We start from the raw sequence: 18,968 nt of genomic DNA on the forward strand, positions 1-18,968 counted from the left end.
TTCCGTCACAGTTGTGACGATTTGGGTCTGCACCGGAAGTGCCTGTGCTGCCGATGTGGTACCTTTTGACCGCGGTTTCGGTCGCTCTGCCTTGTTTTCCTTGCTGGGTGTTTGCGTTGCGCCATGGCGGTAAGGAGGGCGGGTAGGGCGGGGTTCGCAATGACCGAACCTTCCCGGGGTCGGGAGACTGAAAACAGAGGAGGGACATCAAGGGAAGCGGGTCAGCCAGAGGGGGGCGCCGTGAGGTGGCCCTACCGTACTAGAGCTAGCGGGCGGAATGGAGCCGCGCACGACCATAGAAGTGGTCCGGGAGGGGAGTGAGCGTCAGTACCAGGCTGTCCCAGACCTGGCCGGAGATCTTAGGGGCCTGAAAGGGGGTGGGCGTCAGCCAAGATCTGGACTACTCCAGCAAAGGCCGGAAGGGCGCACCATTCAGCGCCCCTCAGGAGTCCCCCTTGAAGGGGTTGTCAGCCCAAAGCTGGACCAGGGGAACCAGGACATACCAGCCTAGTGTTGGAATTTTCCAGGGTGAGCAAGAGGCGATCGTAGCTAAGGGGTGCAGCACAGATGGTGTCAGCTCTAACCAGGATGGAATGGAGGAGGGGTGGACATCTCTAGGATTGTGCTAGATTGAGCACCATGGGGATCTGGGTTAGGTGCAGGAGTAATTCTGTAGCTAATCAGAGTGGTGGGCAGGGTGAGGAGGACCCTGGCTGAGGAGGGCTCTGACAGCATCTTACCATCATCCCTCTGCAGCCCAAGGGCAAAGTGGGCACGAGAGGGAAGAAGCAGATATTTGAAGAGAACAGAGAGACTCTGAAGTTCTATTTGCGGATCATACTGGGGGCAAATGTAAGTGCCTTCCTTCTTTCTTCTGTGCCCACCCAAGGTCCCATTGTCCTCATTTCTGGGTGTGTGTGTGTGTGAGTGAGTGAGTGAGGGGGTGGTATGTGACAGCCATGTGTAGTTTTCCAGAAGAAAACTACAATTAAAGAAAGGAGAATGGACCCTGGCACAAAGAAAGTGCTGAGTAGTCAAAAACAAAACAAAACCAAAAAAACCAAATGAGGGTTTGAGTCTCAGATGAACTTGAGCCCATTCTTCTGATCCCAAATACACAGGGCCTTCTTTCCTGGACTGACACATCAGAGGGGAGCCGGGGTACTCAGGACACAGGGAACAGACCCCTTTCCCCCACAACCCTATGAGACACAACTTGTCTCTTTCCACAGCCTGGCCTAACTTTTGGTCACAGTCTAGGGAGACCCGTGGTTTAGGGTAGGTTTTGATTCCAGCCTGACCATGTATCTGCTTACAGGCCATTTACTGTCTTGTGACCTTGGTGTTCTTCTACTCATCTGCCTCATTTTGGGCCTGGGTAAGTGTCCCCTTTCCTGGGGAGTGGGTGAGTGTGTAGGGTTAGTGGCTGGTCTTTGATACCATTCTTATTCTGCAGATGGCCCTGGGCTTTAGCCTGGCAGTATATGGGGCCAGCTACCACTCTATGAGCTCAATGGCACGGGCAGCCTTTTCTGAGGATGGGGCCCTGATGGATGGTGGAATGGACCTCAACATGGAGCAGGGCATGGCAGAGTGAGTGTCCCCCGCTGCCAGCCCAGGTGAGCGGCCCCAGGGCTGGGGTTTTGGGGCCCAGATAGCCCAAGACCCACAATTGCCCACAACTTGAAAGGGTAGAAGGGAGATGAACTGGGGCCCATCTCCTATTTTTGGCCCTTGCAGCCTCCTTTCTATTCACAGGCACCTTAAGGATGTGATTCTACTGACAGCCATCGTGCAAGTGCTTAGCTGCTTCTCCCTCTACATCTGGTCCTTCTGGCTTCTGGTGCGTGGGTTGTAGGGCTCCCAAGAAGAGACTGGGGCATCTAAACTTTCTAGTCTTTCATTTCCTGCACCAGGCTTCAAGTTAACTTTTCTGTCCTAGGCTCCAGGCCGGGCCCTTTACCTTCTGTGGGTGAATGTGTTGGGCCCTTGGTTTACAGCAGACAGTGGCACCCCAGCACCGGAGCACAATGAGAAACGGCAACGCCGGCAGGAGCGGCGGCAGATGAAGCGGTTATAGCCACTGACATTATGGCCACAGGCTGCACGGCCCCCATGCCAGGAGCAAGGAGGGCCTCGTCCAGGGCCCAAAAGCGGTCTAAGGTATAGGATTGTTAAATAAATGGCTCAGAATGTGGCTAATGGCTGTGTGGGTGATAATGAGGGTGAGACAGGAAGAGCCAGTCGTTTGGTATTAGCCTCCTGCTACAGACTGAGTGTGGTACCTTCAAAGAAGGAAGAGAGTCTTGGATTGGCTAGGAAAACTTTATTATACTCCATGCATTCAGGGAGCTCATACAAGTACATATACACACACAAACACACAATTGCATACAGGCACACACAGCTAATACTGCTCAAGGCACTGTCCACTGGGCACACAGTGGCCTTAGGGTTGAGAAAAGGCCCAGAATTCTGCTTTGATTCCTCCTCATTCTCTAGTCTCTTACATTGCAGGCTGAGGCCCGTCCATGTCCTAGAGGCAGTACCTTCACACCTCCAGGCCAGGACCCTTGCTCAGTCCCAGTGCCTGCACCAGGTCCTCTCCGAGCCCGCTCTTCAACGTCCGTCTCACTGCAGGAACAGAGAAGAGTTAGAGAGGGTTGATGTGGTTAAGGCGGGTAGTGGGCGTTTGGGGAATACTCACAAGACTTGCGGTTGCCACGGGACCGCTTGCGCTCCCGAGCAGCTAAGGCACGAGGACTGCTCTTGGTCACTGACTGTACCAGCAGGTCCATGATCTCATCTGAAGTGTCACTGGGTAAATTGGAGACTGGGGGTTCTTCTGGGGGTGCAGTGGAGGGCCCCATTGCTGTAGGCATGACTGGGGAGGTGCTCTGGACCATTCCTGAGAGAGGTCAGATAGAGAAGTCAGGATAAGGTGACCCCAAAGCCCATTGCCCCCAGTGGCCATAGGTCCCACCTCTGCTGCGGCGGCCATGTGTGGTGTCCTCCGGCTTGCTGGTCAGCAGACTCTTCATGCTGGCATGACTGTCAGCATCACCCCGCCCTGGCCCACTGCCCACGGCCACTGGGACAGATGGGTTGCTGGGGACTTCCCCAGCCACACCTGAGAACTTTTCTGTCTGTAGAGGGGAGAAGGGTGAGCTGGGCGCAGGGGAAGGAAACCATGGGGGTGGCAGTCCAAACCTGGAAAAGGTACCTACCTCAGTGATCATGCGGCCCCGTGTCTTGTTGCGCTCACGGTACGTGGCCCGCTTTTGCTGCTGCTGTAGCACCCGTTCCCGGCAAGTCCGATACTCCAGTGCAAACTCACGCAGCGTGTGGCAGAACTGCATGATGCGCACTTCCCGGGCTGCCTGGGCCGTGTACCCCAGGTACAACAGGAAGGCATGGAACCTAGGCAGGTTGGGGTGGGGAGGGATGGTGAGTCCTGCTTAGGGTGTGAGGGATGGTGATAGCAGTCCTGCCCTCTGCCCATGTCCCCACCTGTTGCAGACACGGCGGTGTACTACCCGCAGCATGGCAACACGGCGGCCACACTGGGCCAGGAAGTGGGTGAGGCGGGCACGTAGGGCTGGGGCCAGCTCATGTTTGGCCAAGTTCCGTAGACTCTCCTCAGCTGCCCGGCTCCGACGCTCCAGCTGCCCCAGGTTCTCAGTCAGCTGCTCAAAGTCCACCTGGAAAGGCAGGGGGTATGCATGTTGTCTCCCCAAAGACAGGCACCACCTGAGGCTGCCTCTGTCAGGCCAGCCAGTCTGGTCCCTAGAGATATAGAGAGCCAAAAAGCCTCCGCCTGCCCTCCAAAAGCTCACAGTCTAATCCAGGAAAGAGACAAGTCCATTTGATATAATGGGGAATGGAAAAGCTCTCTTGAGGGAAGTGGTGGCTAAATGAAGACCCAAAGACAGTAGGTGTAGCCAGGCCAATAGAGGAAAGAATGTTTCTGGTAGAGGATACAGCCCACACAACACCTGTAGCTGAGCACACTCTGGCACAGTAGCCTGAACACGGAGGAAAAGCCAGCCCCAGAAAGCAGCACTCCCTTTTGCCATGGCTGGTCTTAGTCAAGCCTCTGGCTGATGCTAACCTTGGCACAGCGAGTCAGGGCAGGTATTTCTGAGTAGAGGTCAGAGGAATCAGGCCGGGTCTGGAGAACCAAGGAACAGAGATGGTGCAGCAGTGACTGTCGGCGCACTGTGTCCTTCACCTCTGACACCTTCTCCAGGTAGCTCAGCTCAAAGCCGCTGCTCTGAAAGGACCCCATCTGAGCCTGGGCCTAGCAGGCTCCAGAGCCCTGGCCCCCAGCCCTCATGCACTCCCACTAACCTGGGAACCGTTGAGGAAGTTGCCCACAGCCAACAGGGTGGCCAGGATACAGCGGAAGGTGGCATTTTGCACCAGCTGTTCCATGCCCACTTTCAGGTCAAATAGCGGCTCTGCGATTTCCTGGAGTGGGAGACAAAGGACTCTCAAACTATCTGGTCCTTGTGCTCACCTGCCCCACTTCCTGCCACATGCCATGACCTAAGTACCCGTTCCATGCTGTCATAGTCCAGCTTGAAGGCCCAGAGTTGTAGACGTGGGGCCAGGCCCCCAATGGAGGCAAGGGTCATCAGGAAATTCTCAGCTGGGCCCAAGGGTATGTCAGGATTGGCCAGCTGGGCCTCCTCAATCTTCTGCCGCTCCTCTTCCGTGGGCATCATAGTCAGCAGTTTCTGAGGATACAACCACCACCCCACACGAAGTCCCCTCAGTGCTGGCCTGAGGCCTCAGATGTTGGTCTTGACTCATCCCTAGGTCATTTGGTCATTTGGGGTATCCCCAGGGCCTGGGGAACTGCTCTGTAGAAATGCTAAGCCCATGCCCACCATTGGGAGGGACAGGAAATGCCCACTGACCAAAGGAGAGGGCCAGACCTCGCACCTCCCTGTCACACCCTTAGCTGGTATCCCTACCTCAATGCCATCCTTGCTGACAGCAAACTCATCAAAGTTGAGCAGGGCAGCCTTAATGACATGCACAGGTGGCAGGGTGGTTAGGCCAATGTTGATAGCGTTGCTGCGCTTGGGGTCCAGCACTGTGGTCATTGTCCGGCGGCCCTCACCAGCTTTCTTTAAAGTTGGCAGAGGGCAGTGTAAGATTGGGAAAGGGACTAGCTGGGGCAACAATCTACAAGGGCACTCTAAATAGCCCCTCTAAATAGCCAGATGGTGGGGGCACCCCACAACCAGGGATCTGGGATATGTAGGGCCTTGGGATGAGCTTAGATTCTAGTTAGGGCTAGGCTCTGCTGATTCCTTGTTGAGAAACCTCAGACAAGACTCAATGCCTTTCTTTGCCTTGGTTTTCCCATGTGGGAAATGAGTGGCTGTCCCTGGCAGTTCAGACCCTTCAGTTCTGATTCCCTCCTCTTTCCGCTGGGGTTACCTTGCAGATGAGGGTGGGTTTACCTTGGAAGGCAGCACATCTTTGGCACGGGACTCAAACAAGTGTTCCAGCCGGGCTGTGTCCACCGAGACAGGTTCCAGTGAGGCCCACAGTGTGGGGCAGGGCCCAAAGCGGCTCCCAGAGCCTTCATGACCCCCAGCCAGCTTTAGCTCCCGCCAGAAGAGTTTTACTGTCTTCCTCTTGGTGGGGAGGGCTAAACCATCAGGTGCTGAGGGAGGAAGGGGAGTGGTGGGAGGTGGAGGTGGTGGGAGTGAGCCTTTGATGGGTGGGGGAGGTGGGGGTGGAGGAGGTGGGCCACCTCCAGAGAGCACAGGCAGTGGGGGCGGTGGGGGTGGGACCCCTTTCCCAGCCTCCACAGCCTCCATGTTCAGCATGTCCTCGTCTTCATCCTCCCCCAAATCTGAGAAGTCCAGGTCTCCAATGCAGAGCTTAGGTACACGGATAGGGAATTCCTGAATGGGCTCAGCCTTGGGGCTTGGTGGGGCCAGTGGCTCCTTGGGCTCTGGCTCAAGGCTCCGCTGGGCCCGGAGCAGACTTCGGGGGGCAGGGCTCTGGGGTGTTCTGGGTGCAGGGCCTGGTTCTGGGGAGCCCCATAGTTCCCGGGTATCTAGAGAAGAGAAGCAGCTGTCAGTGTCACGCCCTCTGGAGCAATAGGGCAACATGAGTGGATTCTGCCCACCCACCTACTCACCTGGGTGTCCATCAGCCTCATCAGGCATGGCCTCAGCCAGTGTCTCTGCTCGGCCCTGGGCCAGTGCAGCCTGCTTCTCTGTTTTTGCTGCTGCCACATTCTCCAGGAACCGGGCTCTGAGGGGAGGTACTTGTCAGTGAGGGTGTCTGACACACTCCAGCCCAGGGTGGTGTACATGCCTTGCTGGGCCCCTGGGCACTGCCCCAAATTGCAGGCACACACAGACATACAGAGAACAGTCCATGCGCTGAGCAGACCCAGGACTTGCCCTCCCAAGGCAGCCCCTGTTCATTCCTCCACATCTGGGGAGGGTCACTGCCAAACCAGCCTTCCCAGGTCAACATATGGGGAGAAGTTCTACTTAACAGCTAACATGCAACCTTGCTGCTGTTCACATTCACTGTCTGATTCTAGACCCTTAGAGCAGGGGAAGGGGATAGCTGTTCCAATGGGCACACCAGGCTGTCCCATGTCTGGTAGCTTCTGAGAGCTATGACCCATGTCTAGAAAAGGGCCTGGGAAACAAGCATTCAGCTCAAGAGTCCCATGCTTTACTGAGTGAGCTACCACAACAGGCATTCAATTTATGTTGGAATAATGAATGTGATCCAGTGTCTATTTTTCAGCCCCTCTAGCCTTTGTTGGCCTTCAGTCCCTGCCCTTCTTCCCTCAGCCCTAGGTTGCTCCTCCACCCCTATACCACACAGCACCCTAGATCCTAGCCCCCTTCCCTATTCCTGGGCTGAGGACATGGAAGAATGGGCTCCAGATTGGGAGTCCGTATCTTCATTTCTGGTTGAAACTCGTTAAGGTGTCACTATTGAACACTATGACCCCAGTGAACTGCTTTCCAGTGCTTGGTCCTTGGGTAACAAAGGAGGGCTATGTATGGGAGAGGATGGGCCTGAGAGTCCCCCAGCTCTGGCTGCATGAGGCACATGGAACCCCCGCTGGGGGAAGCAATGCTGAAGCCCTGAGCAAATGGCAGGCCTGGCAGGCTGGCCTCTGTACTTACTCCAGCACTGCCTGCTCAGTAGGGGACTGAGAGACAGGTGGGCTCTCAGGGGCCCTGGGTAGGGGGGATGAGAGGAAGAGATGGTAATTATGGTGCCTGCTCCACTCCAAAGCCCAGTTGCTTGTACCCACACACAGCTGGGCAGTAATATCAGGGGTTCCTTCCCAGCCCCAGTAGAAAGAGGAGGGGTGGGGGTGACAGGACATGAAGAAACTGGAAATGGAGGGGACAGACTGACATGAAGCAGGACAGGGCACAGTAAGAGACAAAGAACAAGAGAGTCAAGAGACAGTGACAGAGAAATAAAGAAGGGGGGCAAGGAGATAGATGACAAAGGGCAAAGACAGGCAGAATGCCAGAAAGAGATGAGACAAGCAGGAGGAGTAAGAGGTCCAGTCAGGGCTGAACCCCACTCCCCAGCAGTCACTTACCAAACAGGAGCAGTTTGGTGAAGTCTGGAAAGAAAGAGAAAGCATGCGTTTGGGCAGAGGAGTTTGGGCAGAGGAGGCGGAGGGCCTGTGGAGGGGCTCAGTGGAGGGACAGCTGGAGAGAGGACTCTAGGGGTGGCCTCCACTATCTTCCTACTTACTTATAGATGCTCCTCTCGCTGGAGCTGTCGGCTGATGGCCCCACAGAGATGGCAGGAAAGAGGTTCACCGAGGTAAGGAGGCCAGAAGCAGGGCCCACGAGGCTGGAGTTCAAGCTTGTCGACAGGGCAGGGCCAGTGGAGTAGGTGGAGGTTACCGTTGAGGCCAGGTCTGAGGGGCTGGAGGTGGGGCCTGTCTGTGAGGCGGGGCCTGCGCGGCTAGAGACAGGGCCTGTGGGGCTGGAGGCGGGGCTTATCAACATACAAGGCCACTGCAGGCAGATCCACACCTCCCCAAGTGCTAGGGCAAGTTCTATCTTACCCAGGCTCCGTGGAGCGCAAAGGGCAGCTCCCGCCTTCTAGAGATCGGCGGCTCCTCTTGCCCTCCTCTGAAGAGGGCTTTCTGCGTTCCCGCCTTCCACCTGCAGCGGCTTCATCGATGTCTCCATCCTCCAACCGCAGGGCATTCTAGTGGAGGTAGACCCAGATGTGAGCCGCTGGCGAACTGCACCTCCTTCTTCCCCGCCAGTTGTGCCCAGGTGACCCAGCCCACCTCATAGAGCACAAGCTGTGTGCGCAGGTCCACATCAGTACCCGAGGTGCCCAAATGGCGCTGGACCAGGGCCTCCATGCCTTGCTGCTCCAGTGCATCTGTCACATCATAGAAGGTGTCCTGGTCCGGGAGTGCTGCCAGTGTCTAGAGGGTGGGGATGGGAGGGCAAGGCTAAGGCTGGTGGAGACTGGAAGTCAGGAACCTAAGGGTCCCAGAATTGGCACCTGGTTCCCCCCTATTCGGCCATACCCACCTTGTTGATGAGGGTGACTGTGTACACCAACAACTCAGGGTCAGCGCCATTCTTCTCCTCTAGGATGGACACCAGATTGGCCCAAGGAAGACAGCCTGACACAGAAAGGGGAGCAGTCATGCGGGGACAGGTAGGAGAGAGGGCTCTGAGTGGGGGTTGAGGGGGGAGAAGGAACAGTCTCTCACCTGTAGAGCTGGCCACAGAACTGACAGCATGGATAAGCAGCGGTGCATTGTTCTCAGAGTATTCCACAAACACCAGCAGCAGCTTCAGGGCTGTCTTCACCACCAAGCGGGACTAGGGGGAGGGGTCACCACATATGAGTGGGGCTTGGGCCAGACTTGTATCAGCTCCTGGTGGGGAGGGGTAAGGGCTTCTGGGGCTGGACTTAAAGAGGAGAGTCTAGGCAGAAAGACCCTGGCCCCAGAACCAGGTGTTGGAGTACGTTCTAGACTTAGACAAGCCTCAGACTCATTCAATTCCAGCCCACTTTGCAGAATAGGAGACTGAGGTCCAGAGAGAGGCAGTGGGAAAAGGGTGCATGGCTGTGTGGAGGGCCACTTACCATGCTGGCACACAGTGTGTACAGCCACTGTACAGTCTCACTGTGGGCCACCACCCCTAGCATCCCATCCACAAAAAGCATCAGCTGGCCTAGTGCTGGGGACACAGAGACAAGAAGAGGTCAGTAAGGGGTCACTGAAGGCAGGGGTCATGGGGGAGGAGTTGGACTTACCTCGGAGGATGTAGGTCTGGTAGTTGTGGTCGGCAGCAGCACCCACACGGATCAGGCAACTCAGCCCCTCTGAGTGTACAAATTCAGGCACCAGGTCCTTGTCCTCCTGGGGGCACCATGGGTAAATTTAAGCAGGGCTCAGGCTGGACACCCACCCCCAGCCCACTTCTGGGCCTCACCTGGAAGATCTGCTTTAGTGAGAAGAGGGAACGGCGGAGCTCAGGGCCACTGGAGCCATACAACTTTTCTGCAAGGGGTAGGTGGGCATGGAAACCTCAAGGGGACACAACCCCCCACCAAAGAATATTCTAGTGCCTGAGCCCCCTACCTCCTCCTCCACTCCCTGACTCTGGGCAACCCCCAATCCGGTTTAGTTGCAACATCAGCCCTGGCCCTGAAAGGAGAGGTCAGGATAGGAGTGGGAAGGGGCCACACATCCTGTCTCCCATGTGCTTTGTCCACTGTCCAGCACAGGCCTGAAAGAAACTGAGCCAGCAGCGCTGGGGAGGGGCATTCTTGGACACTAACGTCCTCATACACTCACCCAAGATGGCATTGACCCTCACGGAGAGTTGAGTACGCAGGATAAGTGTAGGCTTTCGCCCTTTGCTGGAATTAAGCAGCCTAGTCAGCAGTTTTCAGGCCATTCCTCAGGGTCCCTGCCCCCCACACCAAGGCAGCTAAACACCACCCCACATGCCACTCCTGGCCCAACTCCCTCCTCCTCAACAGGAGGGTTTGTGCAAACATAGGTATCTCAGGTATGTGGGAGATCACACACGTCCTGCCCCCCCCCCCCCCCCCGCCCCATCCCAGGCATCAGGTAACACTGGCCAGGGATTCCTCTGGCACAGTCGTGTGGGGTGGCATGGCAGGAGGTGACTCTCAGCCTAGGCTAGAGATCAGGTGTCTTGGCTGCTGACACCTGAGCCAGCCCCTGGCGGAGGCAAGGGTAGGGGCCAGCCTTGCCTTCCTGGTCCCATGAGCTCTGACCTGATCTCTTCATAGAAGCCCTCCAGCATCTCCCGCTGCTCTTCCAGAGAAAGCTCAGGGTCCAGGTAGTATCCAGAGGGAGACACTTGTAGAGCACAGTCCTCCAGCTGGGGGCAAAGGGAATAGTTTTCAGGGCTGGGAAAGAGGTGGTAGAGATATGTATGGAGACCCCATGACCTTCTACTTCCACTCAGAGAGCCAGCAGAGCGGCATACCACAGGGTGTATGCTGCAGCCATGCATTCCTTCAGCAGTCATTTCTCATGGGCCTACCGTGCACGAAGCCCATCTACCTCAGGTGCCAGGCTTTCTTGCCCTTTGAATGTGCTATGTCTTCTGGCTAACACCTACCATTCTGCATGTTTCAGATTAGGTAATGCTTTTTTGGAACACTTTCCTGAACTCCTGTAGCCAGTGCTATGCAACCCGTTCCACCCCATGTGTGAGGCCTTCCATACAGCATTATAATATCCTAGACACTAGTTTCCTTCCCCACTAACCATGAGATCTCTGGGTTCAGGCTGCATGTCTGTCTTGCCCCATGCTATATCTGCAGAGCCTAGCACAGCCCTGTGGCTCACAGTAAGTGCTCACTAAACATGTTGAGCTCATGAACATGAATAAGGAAAGGGAATGGAATATGGGAGGAAGTTCCTGCCTTCAAGGAAGTTCACAGCCCTGGGGGTGATAAGCTGCATCCACAAAGCGTTCAAGCCCAGGGAGAAAGTGTTAAGAATATTGGTGCAAACCCAGCTGGAAGGAGTGTGTGTGTGTGTGTGTGTGTGTGTGTGTGTGTGTGTGTGTGGTATGTGTGTCTCCCTGAATTGAGACAGCGAGGAACAGTGAGTAATCCATAGGCTATCAGTCCATTCAGGCCTCAGGGTCTTTGCCCTGCCCCAAGTGAGCTAGACCTCAGAGGCCTCCAAGGGGCCTGTTAAAAACTAGGTTTTAGGGTCTGACTCTATCAGTCTGTAGCAGGTCCCTGAAACCTGCATTGTATGAGGCACACATTCTATCCGTGTGTGTGCTTCCCAAGTATCTCTATCATGCCCCCGGCCCGGCTCCCCTCTACTACCACCAGGCATGACACTTGGCCTCTTGAGAAGTACCTGTAGAGAAGTGACTCCTGAGAGTCTGAGGGCAGCACTGTGCCTCTTCCAGACACTTCCCCCATAGCACAGAGCCAGTATGCAGGGCTCAGCAAAGTCCCCTTGTATTGAGTGGCCCTGCTCCTTGGGTTGCTATGGCCCAGGGAGAGCCCACCTCTGGAGAAGCAGAGTATTTTCTGGTTTCCATCTTACTGGGAAAGTCAGTCCTAACATCTGTCCCACTGTTCTGTCAGCACTGCCCTGCTCTGGTCCCAGTCCAAGGACTTACAGCTGCTGTTGGTCCCCTGGGAGAAAGGGAGCCCAGCTCCTGCCCCTACCCGTTTCTGCTTTATACTCTGCTCATGTCTGAGAGACTGACCTAGCTCCTTCCTGGCAGTTCAGCCTGTGAGGCCCTTGGGTGACACCCCCTCCCCTCCCCCCACTCCCCCCACCCCCGCCTTGCCTGGGACATGGGACATAGGACAAACACTCCAGCCTGTTCTCTGTCCCACTTCCTGCCTGGCTGCCTGCCCTCCCTTGGGCGCCTTGGGCGGGCCTGGCCTCTCTCCCCTCCCTGAGAGCAGAGTCATCTTCTCCAGGGCCTAGTGGGAACAGGCCTGAGATGGGGCGGCAAGGCCCCAGGCCTGGGGTACTTTATCTTGGGCCAGCTCAGCTGAGGGCAGCCCCACATTCCTCCTGATCCCTCTTCCCACATGGTGACTCAGCAGCCTACCCACTCCACCCCCATCCAGGCATAGCTGCATCTCCTTCCACCTTGGACTAGAGGAATCTAGGACCCTAGAGAAACATATCCACACAGCCTGGCACAGCCCCAGAGAAACAAACCCCTTCAGGGATCCCCCAAATCACACATATATGGAATAGCTCATTCATGCAAACATTCGTGAACCAGGCTGATTTTAGGTGCTGAAGACATAGTGGGGAGCCCAGCTGGGGAGGGCCAGCAGCCTTACCTCAGAAAAAGGCCACAAGTGGCTGCCTGGGTGGCTCAGTTGGTTAAGTTCCAATTTGATTTCAGCTCAGGTCATGATCTCATGGTTTGTGGGATTGAGCCCCCATCAGGCTCTGCACTGACAGTGGGAAGCCTACTTGGGATTCTTTCTCTCCCCCTCTCTGTCCCTTCCCCATGCTTGTGCTATCTCTCTCAAAATAAATAAATAAACATTAAAAAAAAAAAAAAAAGACCACAGGGGCGCCTGGGTGGCTCAGTCGGTCAAGCGTCCGACTTTGGCTCAGGTCATGATCTCCCGGTCTGTGAGTTCGAGCCCCGCGTCTGGCTCTGTGCTGACAGCTCAGAGCCTGGAGCCTGCTTCGGACTCTGTGTCTTCTTCTCTCTCTGACCCTCCCCCGTTCATGCTCTGTCTCTCTCTGTCTCAAAAATAAATAAACGTTTAAAAAAAATAAAAAAAGACCACAAATAAATATAGAAGCACAACTGCCATGAGTGCTAAGAAAGGAGAGGGGCAGAGTGCCATAAAGGTAAACACTGGAGGGTGATTATATTATACCTGGTATGTACTTCCACACCCAGGTTTACGATCTGGTGTGTGTGTGTGTGTGTGTGTGTGTGTGTGTGTGTGTGTGTGTGCGCGCGCGCGCGCGCACATACACGCTCTGGAGGAGCACAAGCCCAAGAAGCACACGTACAGAAAGCTCGGATCAAGCAGGATGTCTTCCCCTCCTGCAAGCACACTTACATGCTATAATCCCAAGTAAGCAAAGAATGGCCCTCTCCTTCCAGGATACTTGCATCTATTTGGGGTAGAGTCCTGAAGGCCAAGTGCTCTATCACCCAGCCTCCTCAGATGAGCAGATTTAAACCCTTTCCCTCCATGGTGGCAGCAGTGGCCTCCCTAGCCACTTTGTCTTATTCTTCCAGGGCCCCATTTCTAGGAAGAAGTCCAGAGGTAACAGTCAGCCCAGAGCCTCCAGGTTGGTGCCCCTCTCCCCTAACCTAGTTGCCTGTCCTGGGTAGAGATGGGGGGTGATAGGCTAGGATAGCAAAGAACAGAGACTTCCTGTCAGCTGGATGGTGCTTGTCCCTCACACCCCTGCCCCCTTCCTTGGGTCACCCTTCTGAGAGCCAAACCTCTGGTACTTGTTTCTCACACCCTGGGGCTGGGCCAGACCAGAGTAAGTCTGAACCCTGGTCCCTGCTGACAGCGCTTAGGGTCAGCACAGGGCCAGCATGGGCTCATATCCTTGACTCCCTCCTGGCTCTTGTCTTTCATGCTTCTCTGTGTCTTAGAGTGGAGTCCTCTCCATTCTTCCCAGGCTCAGACCCTCCCTTCAGCATCCAGCCCACTTTTTCTTGGTTCTCTGGGCTCAAGCTTTTCTGGCAGCCGAAACCAACTTGTTACATATGATTTTTTTTTTAATTTTTTTCCCAACGTTTTTATTTATTTTTGGGACAGAGAGAGACAGAGCATGAACGGGGGAGGGGCAGAGAGAGAGGGAGACACAGAATCGGAAACAGGCTCCAGGCTCTGAGCCATCAGCCCAGAGCCTGACGCGGGGCTCGAACTCCCGGACCGCGAGATCGTGACCTGGCTGAAGTCAGACGCTTAACCAACTGCGCCACCCAGGTGCCCCTCATATGATTTTAAATGCAGGGCCAAACTGAGGAGACCATGGTGTCTACTCCCCAGTATTTTTCATAACTGCAAATCAGTCAAGAATGGTCACGCCAGGGGCAGGGAAAGAAGATGGAGAAGAGGGCAGAATTATATGCTGAAGGACTCCTATTTTAGGAAATGATTTTGTTGCTTTTTTCTTCTGCTTTCCTATAAACACAAGACCCTTGCGGCACCTGGCTGGCTCAATCGGAGGAACTCTAGATTTCAGGGTCATGATTTGAGCCCCATGTTGGGTATAGAGATCGCTTAAATAATAACTAACGAAATAAATAAATAAATAAATAAATTTTAAACACGAGAGAGACCCTGTGCTCTAACAACCCTCCTTCTCCTGTTATCTTGGGTTTCCAATTAGACCATGACTTCCTAGATGAGACACTATGGATGGGCCTTGAGGAGCGAAATCCATATTAGTTATGCCTCCTCTGTGTCACATACCAGCTTGCCTAGTTGTTTGAATCTCCTGATAATCCTTTTTTTAATGTTTATTTATTTATTTTGAGAGAGAGGGAGTGCACGTGTGCACATGTGTGAGCACAGGCACACACAGGGGAGTGGCAGAGAGGAGAGGGAGAATCCTAAGTAGGCTCCACTGTCAGCACAGAGCCTGACACAGGGCTAGATCAGGAATTGTGAGATCATGACCTGAGCCAAATCAAGAGGCAAATGCCTGGGGCACCTGGGTGGCTCAGTCAGGTAAGCATCAACTTCAGCTCAGGTCATGATCTCATGATTTGTGAATTCAAGACCCATGTCAGGCTCTGAGCTAGCTCAGAGCCTGGAGCCTGCTTCAAACTGTGTCTCCCTCTCTCTCTGCCCCTCCCCTGCTCATGCTCTGTCTCTGTGTGTGTGTCTCTTTCTCTCAAAAATAAATAAACACTTAGGAAAAAAAAAAAGAGTTGGGTGCTTAACTGACTAAGCAATCCAGGTGTCCCAGACAATTTTTTTTTTAACTTTTATTTACTTAAGTAATCTCTGCAACTCACCATGGGGCTCCAATTCATGATCCTGAGATCAAGAGTCACATGCTCTTCCAACTGAGCCAGCCAAGCCCCCTTCTCCTGATAATCCTTTTATAGGTGAGGAAACCAAAGCTCAGAACCTCAGTGAATATGCCCTAGGCTGCACAACCAGGATTGGAACCAGGGCTAACTGAGGCTAGATCTTGAATAGATGGACTTTGGAAGTGCTCCAGGAAACCCTGGAGGGGAGGTGGAGGGAGGGTTGGAGCCTGTAGTGTTGTCAAGGGTGAAAGACCACCCCTCAGCTTTCTGGACTCTGCAAATACCCCAAACTGGTCCTCAAATTTGTAGCAAGCAAAGGAACACCAGTGAACACACACACATCATACACACCAAGGTAACAGTGCCTAAATCTGCAAGGATCTAAGTCCTGAGGTTGCTCACCAGGCTGCAGCCCAGGCTCCCTACCCCAGAATGACCAGTAAATTGGACATGGTGGTCCCAGGAAAAGCTGGAAGAAGGCCATGATCCATGCCCACATCCCAATCTTCTAGTATCCCCCAAAGACCTCCATATCAGGAGAATAAATGGCTCAATTCATCACCAGAGCACCTCATCTTACCCTTAAGAATCCTCTAGGACCCCTCCAGTTGGTCCCTGTCCAAGCAGGTCAGGTTCACTCTTTAGCCCCCTTGCAACAACTGCTCCTGAGGGGTAAACTGGGGCTGGAGTAGGGACGGTGCAATGTCAGGAAATATTCCAGGACAGTGCCACCCCTGTCCTTCTCTAATGTTTAGCCACAGCTGGGGAAACAGAGTTACTGGTGACAGAAAGTTTTCTAGGGTTATCCCTGCTGCTAGAAGTAGGGGGCTCCTCTGGCCTTTGCATCAGGGACCGAGCAGCATTTGGGTCTCTCTGCCCAGAGTCCACGGAGAAGTCAGTGCTATCTCAGATGTGGCAGGGTTTATAGGTGTCCGAGAGGGGCTCCTGAGGCATTGCCCAGAAGAGCAAAAGGTAGCAGAACTCTGGGTAAAGAGATAAAATGCAGGGCCAGAGGGCCAGGTCTCCTCTGGGCAGAAGCAGGTCCCTGGACTGGGAGAGGCTTGCAACAGAGGGAAGACAGATACTTCTAAATTCCCCTGGGGACACCAGGCATGGCCCAAGGCATTGCCAGGACCCTCTCCACCCCCTTCCACCGGCCCCCTTCCCAAGGCCAGGAGATGAGTCAGAGGCTGTGGCTAGGAGCTTCCTCCTAGACTAGGAGGAAATGAGCAAGGCCTTCTCAGATCTGAAAGCTCTAAACAGTTTAAAAAGGAAGCCCCCAGGGGAACTCTAGTGGCTGGGCCCAGCCCAATGGGGTGCATGGGGTGGAGCCCCAGAGAGAAAGTGGGCTGGGCCTTTGTGCTTTCCCAGGGTCTGCAGGGATGACAGTCAGTGCCCAGAATGGGAGGGTAGATGTCCACTTGGCTGTGTCCTGTTCCCCTACTAGACAAATGTACAGAGGATAAAGCATTGAGTAAGTAGAGACCCCCTCCCTCTTATTTCTGCTCTCAGCCTAGAATGGGAATGCCTGGGTTTCTGGGCCACCTTTCCTCTCTATAGGGCTATCTAGGCAGGTTTGAGTCGTGTCTGTGCCCCTGGGGCACACCCTTATAGGACTCGGGGAGGAACCAGCTGTTGACATTTCCTGCAAGGAGGAGCCCTGCTCCCCTTCTCTCAGTTCTCTGATGTTCCTCCCCCTACCCTATTCTCAGCCCTTCTTCCTTCAGCCTTCTATTCTGGGGCTGTGGTCACAGTTTATATTTGGGATGAACACATCACAGTGTATCTGACCATTCCTGGCAGAACTGCCAGCCCCAGGAAGTCCTGGCTACAGGCACAGTAGTAACCCAGTGTGCCCACCAGCATATCCTGCCTGTGTCCTCAGGTACACCAAGTGGAATATCCTAAAAGTGAGGAGCCCAGGAATGTCTATGCTGGGGGGTACTTAACACATTCTCAATCTGAGCTCAGTGGTGTCCTTAGCTAGGGAGCACAGAACAGAGGGCAGAACACCTGGTGCAGTAGGGAGATGGGTCCCTAAATGAGAGGAAGAAGCAAGGGGTGGTTTCTTCCTGTCCCTGACCTCCTAAATCTGCCCCTAATTGGGAAGAGGCGTGTTAGGGCTAAGTCCTGCCCTAGAGTAGCAGTAGAAGGAATACTATGTTCTCTGTAATGCTCCAGGCTTATTTCAGCACCTTATTTCAAGAGTTTCATGAGCCTGAAGGCAGGAATCTGGCCTCAGTTTAGCAGCCCTCTCTCTCCAGTGCCTATCCTGAATTGAAAGTGGCCTCGGGCTGGATGTGCTTCTTCCAGGCGCACCTCAGTTACCCCCTTTGAACAGGGCAGCACAAAAAGGGTTGCATCAAAATTCTAAAGTGGGCAGTGTACTGCAACCTTCAAGCCGTGGCCTTGAAGCTCGGGCTCTGCCCGGACACGGGCCGCTCCCCGGGGCCAATAATCTCACCAACTCTCCCGCCCGCGCTCAGAGGCGGGGCGGGCCTGCAGAGCAAGGAATGCAGGCTGGGGGCCCGGCGCCCGGGGCACATTCCAGGGGAGACCCCGGGCCCAGGGGGCAAGTTTGCGCAATTCGCCCCCCAGCTAAGGCTGAGAGCAAGGGAGGGCACCCCCACCACCTCCCTCTCCTTTTTCTCGCCACTCGGTGAGGACTGGCCGCCGGGAACCCTGGGGGGTGGTAGCGCACCTCCCAGAGTCCTGGCCCGGAAACCCAGAGCGCCGGAAAGGGCTGCCTGCGGGGGGCTGAGCTCAGGGAGCCGGAGGGGAGGTAGGGCCAACCATCTGGAAAAGGGCCTCTCCCAGCACTGTGCGCTAGTCGGCTCTGGTACGCAGGCAAACTAGGGCAGGCCGGCGGTTTAAAATTAGCCGGGCTCGCCCCCTCCCTTCTAGCCGTGGGCTGGTGGAGGCTGGAGTACGGGATGGTGGGGGCCGTGACTCAAAGGGCTTTTCCACCAGTGCAGCCACTGGCTCTCTGCGTGTCCCGGGCCAGGTCGCTTCCCGGGGACTCCCCTCACCCCGTGAAGTCTCTCTTCTACTCTCACTCCCTACCCAGGCCCCCACCGACAGGGGCAACGCTCTATGGGGCAGGACCCAATCCAGCCAACAGAAACCGCTCGAAGCTTTTGCCACCCCCAGTGGCCCGCCCCGGTCCGCCCCTCCTCCTGGTCCCGCCCCACCTCACCTGAAGCAGGTGGAAGCTAGTCCTTCCCCAGCTCCGAACTCCTTGTCCGCTACCACCCAAACACCTACCGTCACCTTATCCAGATCGGTTACCCAAGCAGACAGGCAGCGAATGGACCCCGAACACCTCCCCAGATGGGCCTCACTTTGAGGGGGCAGCCAAAGAGGCGCAGACAACAAGCTCCCACCTCCCTTCTTGAGCTTCCCTCAACTTGAGAGGCGTCCCGCGAAAGCGAGGCAGCTTGGACCGTAGGTCCCCAGCCCAAGAGTTTCCCGCAGGAACGCACCCACTCCCGCCTCTCCCCGAGGGGTACCTCCCAAAGGCTTTCATGGCGCCGACCATGAACCTTTGATCGCCCCCAACCTTTCTTTAGGCCCCCTCACCTTCAGCGGCGCCGCCAACAGGCGATGCAGCGCGGGTATCTGCGCACTCAGGGGCAGCGCCCCGTCCAGGCTACAGGTGGGGGCTCGGCGCGGCTCCGGGAAGTTGGCACATGCGAAGGGGTCGGTGTCCTCCAAGTACTGCACCCGCACGGTCACCGCTGATACCGGGTCCCCATCTCCGCGGTCTTCCTCGCCCGCCATGGTTCTGTCAGGGGCTCGCGCCGCGCGCCTCCGGGAGGATCCCGGCTACGCCGCGGCGTCTATTCCACTAGCTCGGCTGTCTGGGCCGGGCCGGACCGGACGCTGCTGAGGGGAGGAGCCAGACGGAGGCGGGGCCGAGGA

At 55.4% G+C, this 18,968-nt stretch overlaps 2 protein-coding genes across 6 annotated transcripts; one reads left to right on the forward strand and one right to left on the reverse strand.

The window, feature by feature from the left end:
• On the forward strand, positions 1-8,687 carry TMEM208 (transmembrane protein 208). Of its 3 annotated transcripts, XR_005797757.1 has the most exons (7): positions 1-129; positions 757-852; positions 1,319-1,378; positions 1,457-1,593; positions 1,741-1,843; positions 1,943-2,163; positions 8,634-8,687. XR_005797757.1 is itself a non-coding variant. In XM_040498359.1 (6 exons), the coding sequence occupies exons 1-6, from the start codon at positions 124-126 to the stop codon at positions 2,078-2,080; spliced, it is 540 nt and encodes a 179-aa protein (XP_040354293.1). In that variant the 5' UTR covers positions 1-123; the 3' UTR covers positions 2,081-2,197. The 3 variants fall into 3 exon arrangements, 2 of the variants coding, with proteins under 2 accessions (XP_040354293.1, XP_040354294.1); XM_040498359.1 differs by lacking the exon at positions 8,634-8,687 and having other exon boundaries at positions 1,943-2,197; XM_040498360.1 differs by lacking the exon at positions 8,634-8,687 and having other exon boundaries at positions 2-129; positions 1,759-1,843; positions 1,943-2,197.
• Positions 2,312-18,928, reverse strand: FHOD1 (formin homology 2 domain containing 1). 3 transcript variants are annotated; one of them, XM_040498273.1, is made up of 24 exons: positions 18,627-18,928; positions 10,300-10,406; positions 9,851-9,915; positions 9,486-9,553; positions 9,307-9,412; positions 9,136-9,230; positions 8,756-8,867; positions 8,571-8,665; positions 8,318-8,461; positions 8,087-8,232; positions 7,768-8,004; positions 7,610-7,633; positions 7,179-7,232; positions 6,164-6,279; positions 5,475-6,079; positions 4,980-5,135; positions 4,557-4,739; positions 4,351-4,470; positions 4,112-4,273; positions 3,511-3,701; positions 3,228-3,420; positions 2,984-3,146; positions 2,708-2,908; positions 2,312-2,634 (listed from the first exon to the last, which is right to left on the reverse strand). In XM_040498273.1, the coding sequence occupies exons 1-24, from the start codon at positions 18,825-18,827 to the stop codon at positions 2,552-2,554; spliced, it is 3,627 nt and encodes a 1,208-aa protein (XP_040354207.1). In that variant the 5' UTR covers positions 18,828-18,928; the 3' UTR covers positions 2,312-2,551. The 3 variants fall into 3 exon arrangements, with proteins under 3 accessions (XP_040354207.1, XP_040354208.1, XP_040354209.1); XM_040498274.1 differs by lacking the exons at positions 7,179-7,232; positions 7,610-7,633; XM_040498275.1 differs by lacking the exons at positions 9,486-9,553; positions 18,627-18,928.
• Between the last annotated feature and the right edge of the window lie 40 nt (positions 18,929-18,968).

This window comes from Herpailurus yagouaroundi, unplaced genomic scaffold (assembly GCF_014898765.1).
Source record: "Herpailurus yagouaroundi ecotype Mexico unplaced genomic scaffold, PumYag 190, whole genome shotgun sequence".
NCBI classification, from domain to species: domain Eukaryota; kingdom Metazoa; phylum Chordata; class Mammalia; order Carnivora; family Felidae; genus Herpailurus; species Herpailurus yagouaroundi.

Coding starts and splice junctions, on each gene's coding strand:
- TMEM208 (XM_040498359.1), top strand. Junction 853..1,318: donor GGATCATACTGGGGGCAAAT/GTAAGTGCCTTC, acceptor ATCTGCTTACAG/GCCATTTACTGTCTTGTGAC. Junction 1,844..1,942: donor TCTGGTCCTTCTGGCTTCTG/GTGCGTGGGTTG, acceptor TTTCTGTCCTAG/GCTCCAGGCCGGGCCCTTTA.
- FHOD1 (XM_040498273.1), bottom strand. CDS start 18,827: ATGGCGGGCGAGGAAGACCGCGGAGATGGGGACCCGGTATCAGCGGTG. Junction 8,666..8,755: donor TTCTGTGGCCAGCTCTACAG/GTGAGAGACTGT, acceptor TTTCTGTGTCAG/GCTGTCTTCCTTGGGCCAAT. Junction 6,080..6,163: donor TGAGGCTGATGGACACCCAG/GTGAGTAGGTGG, acceptor TCTCTTCTCTAG/ATACCCGGGAACTATGGGGC.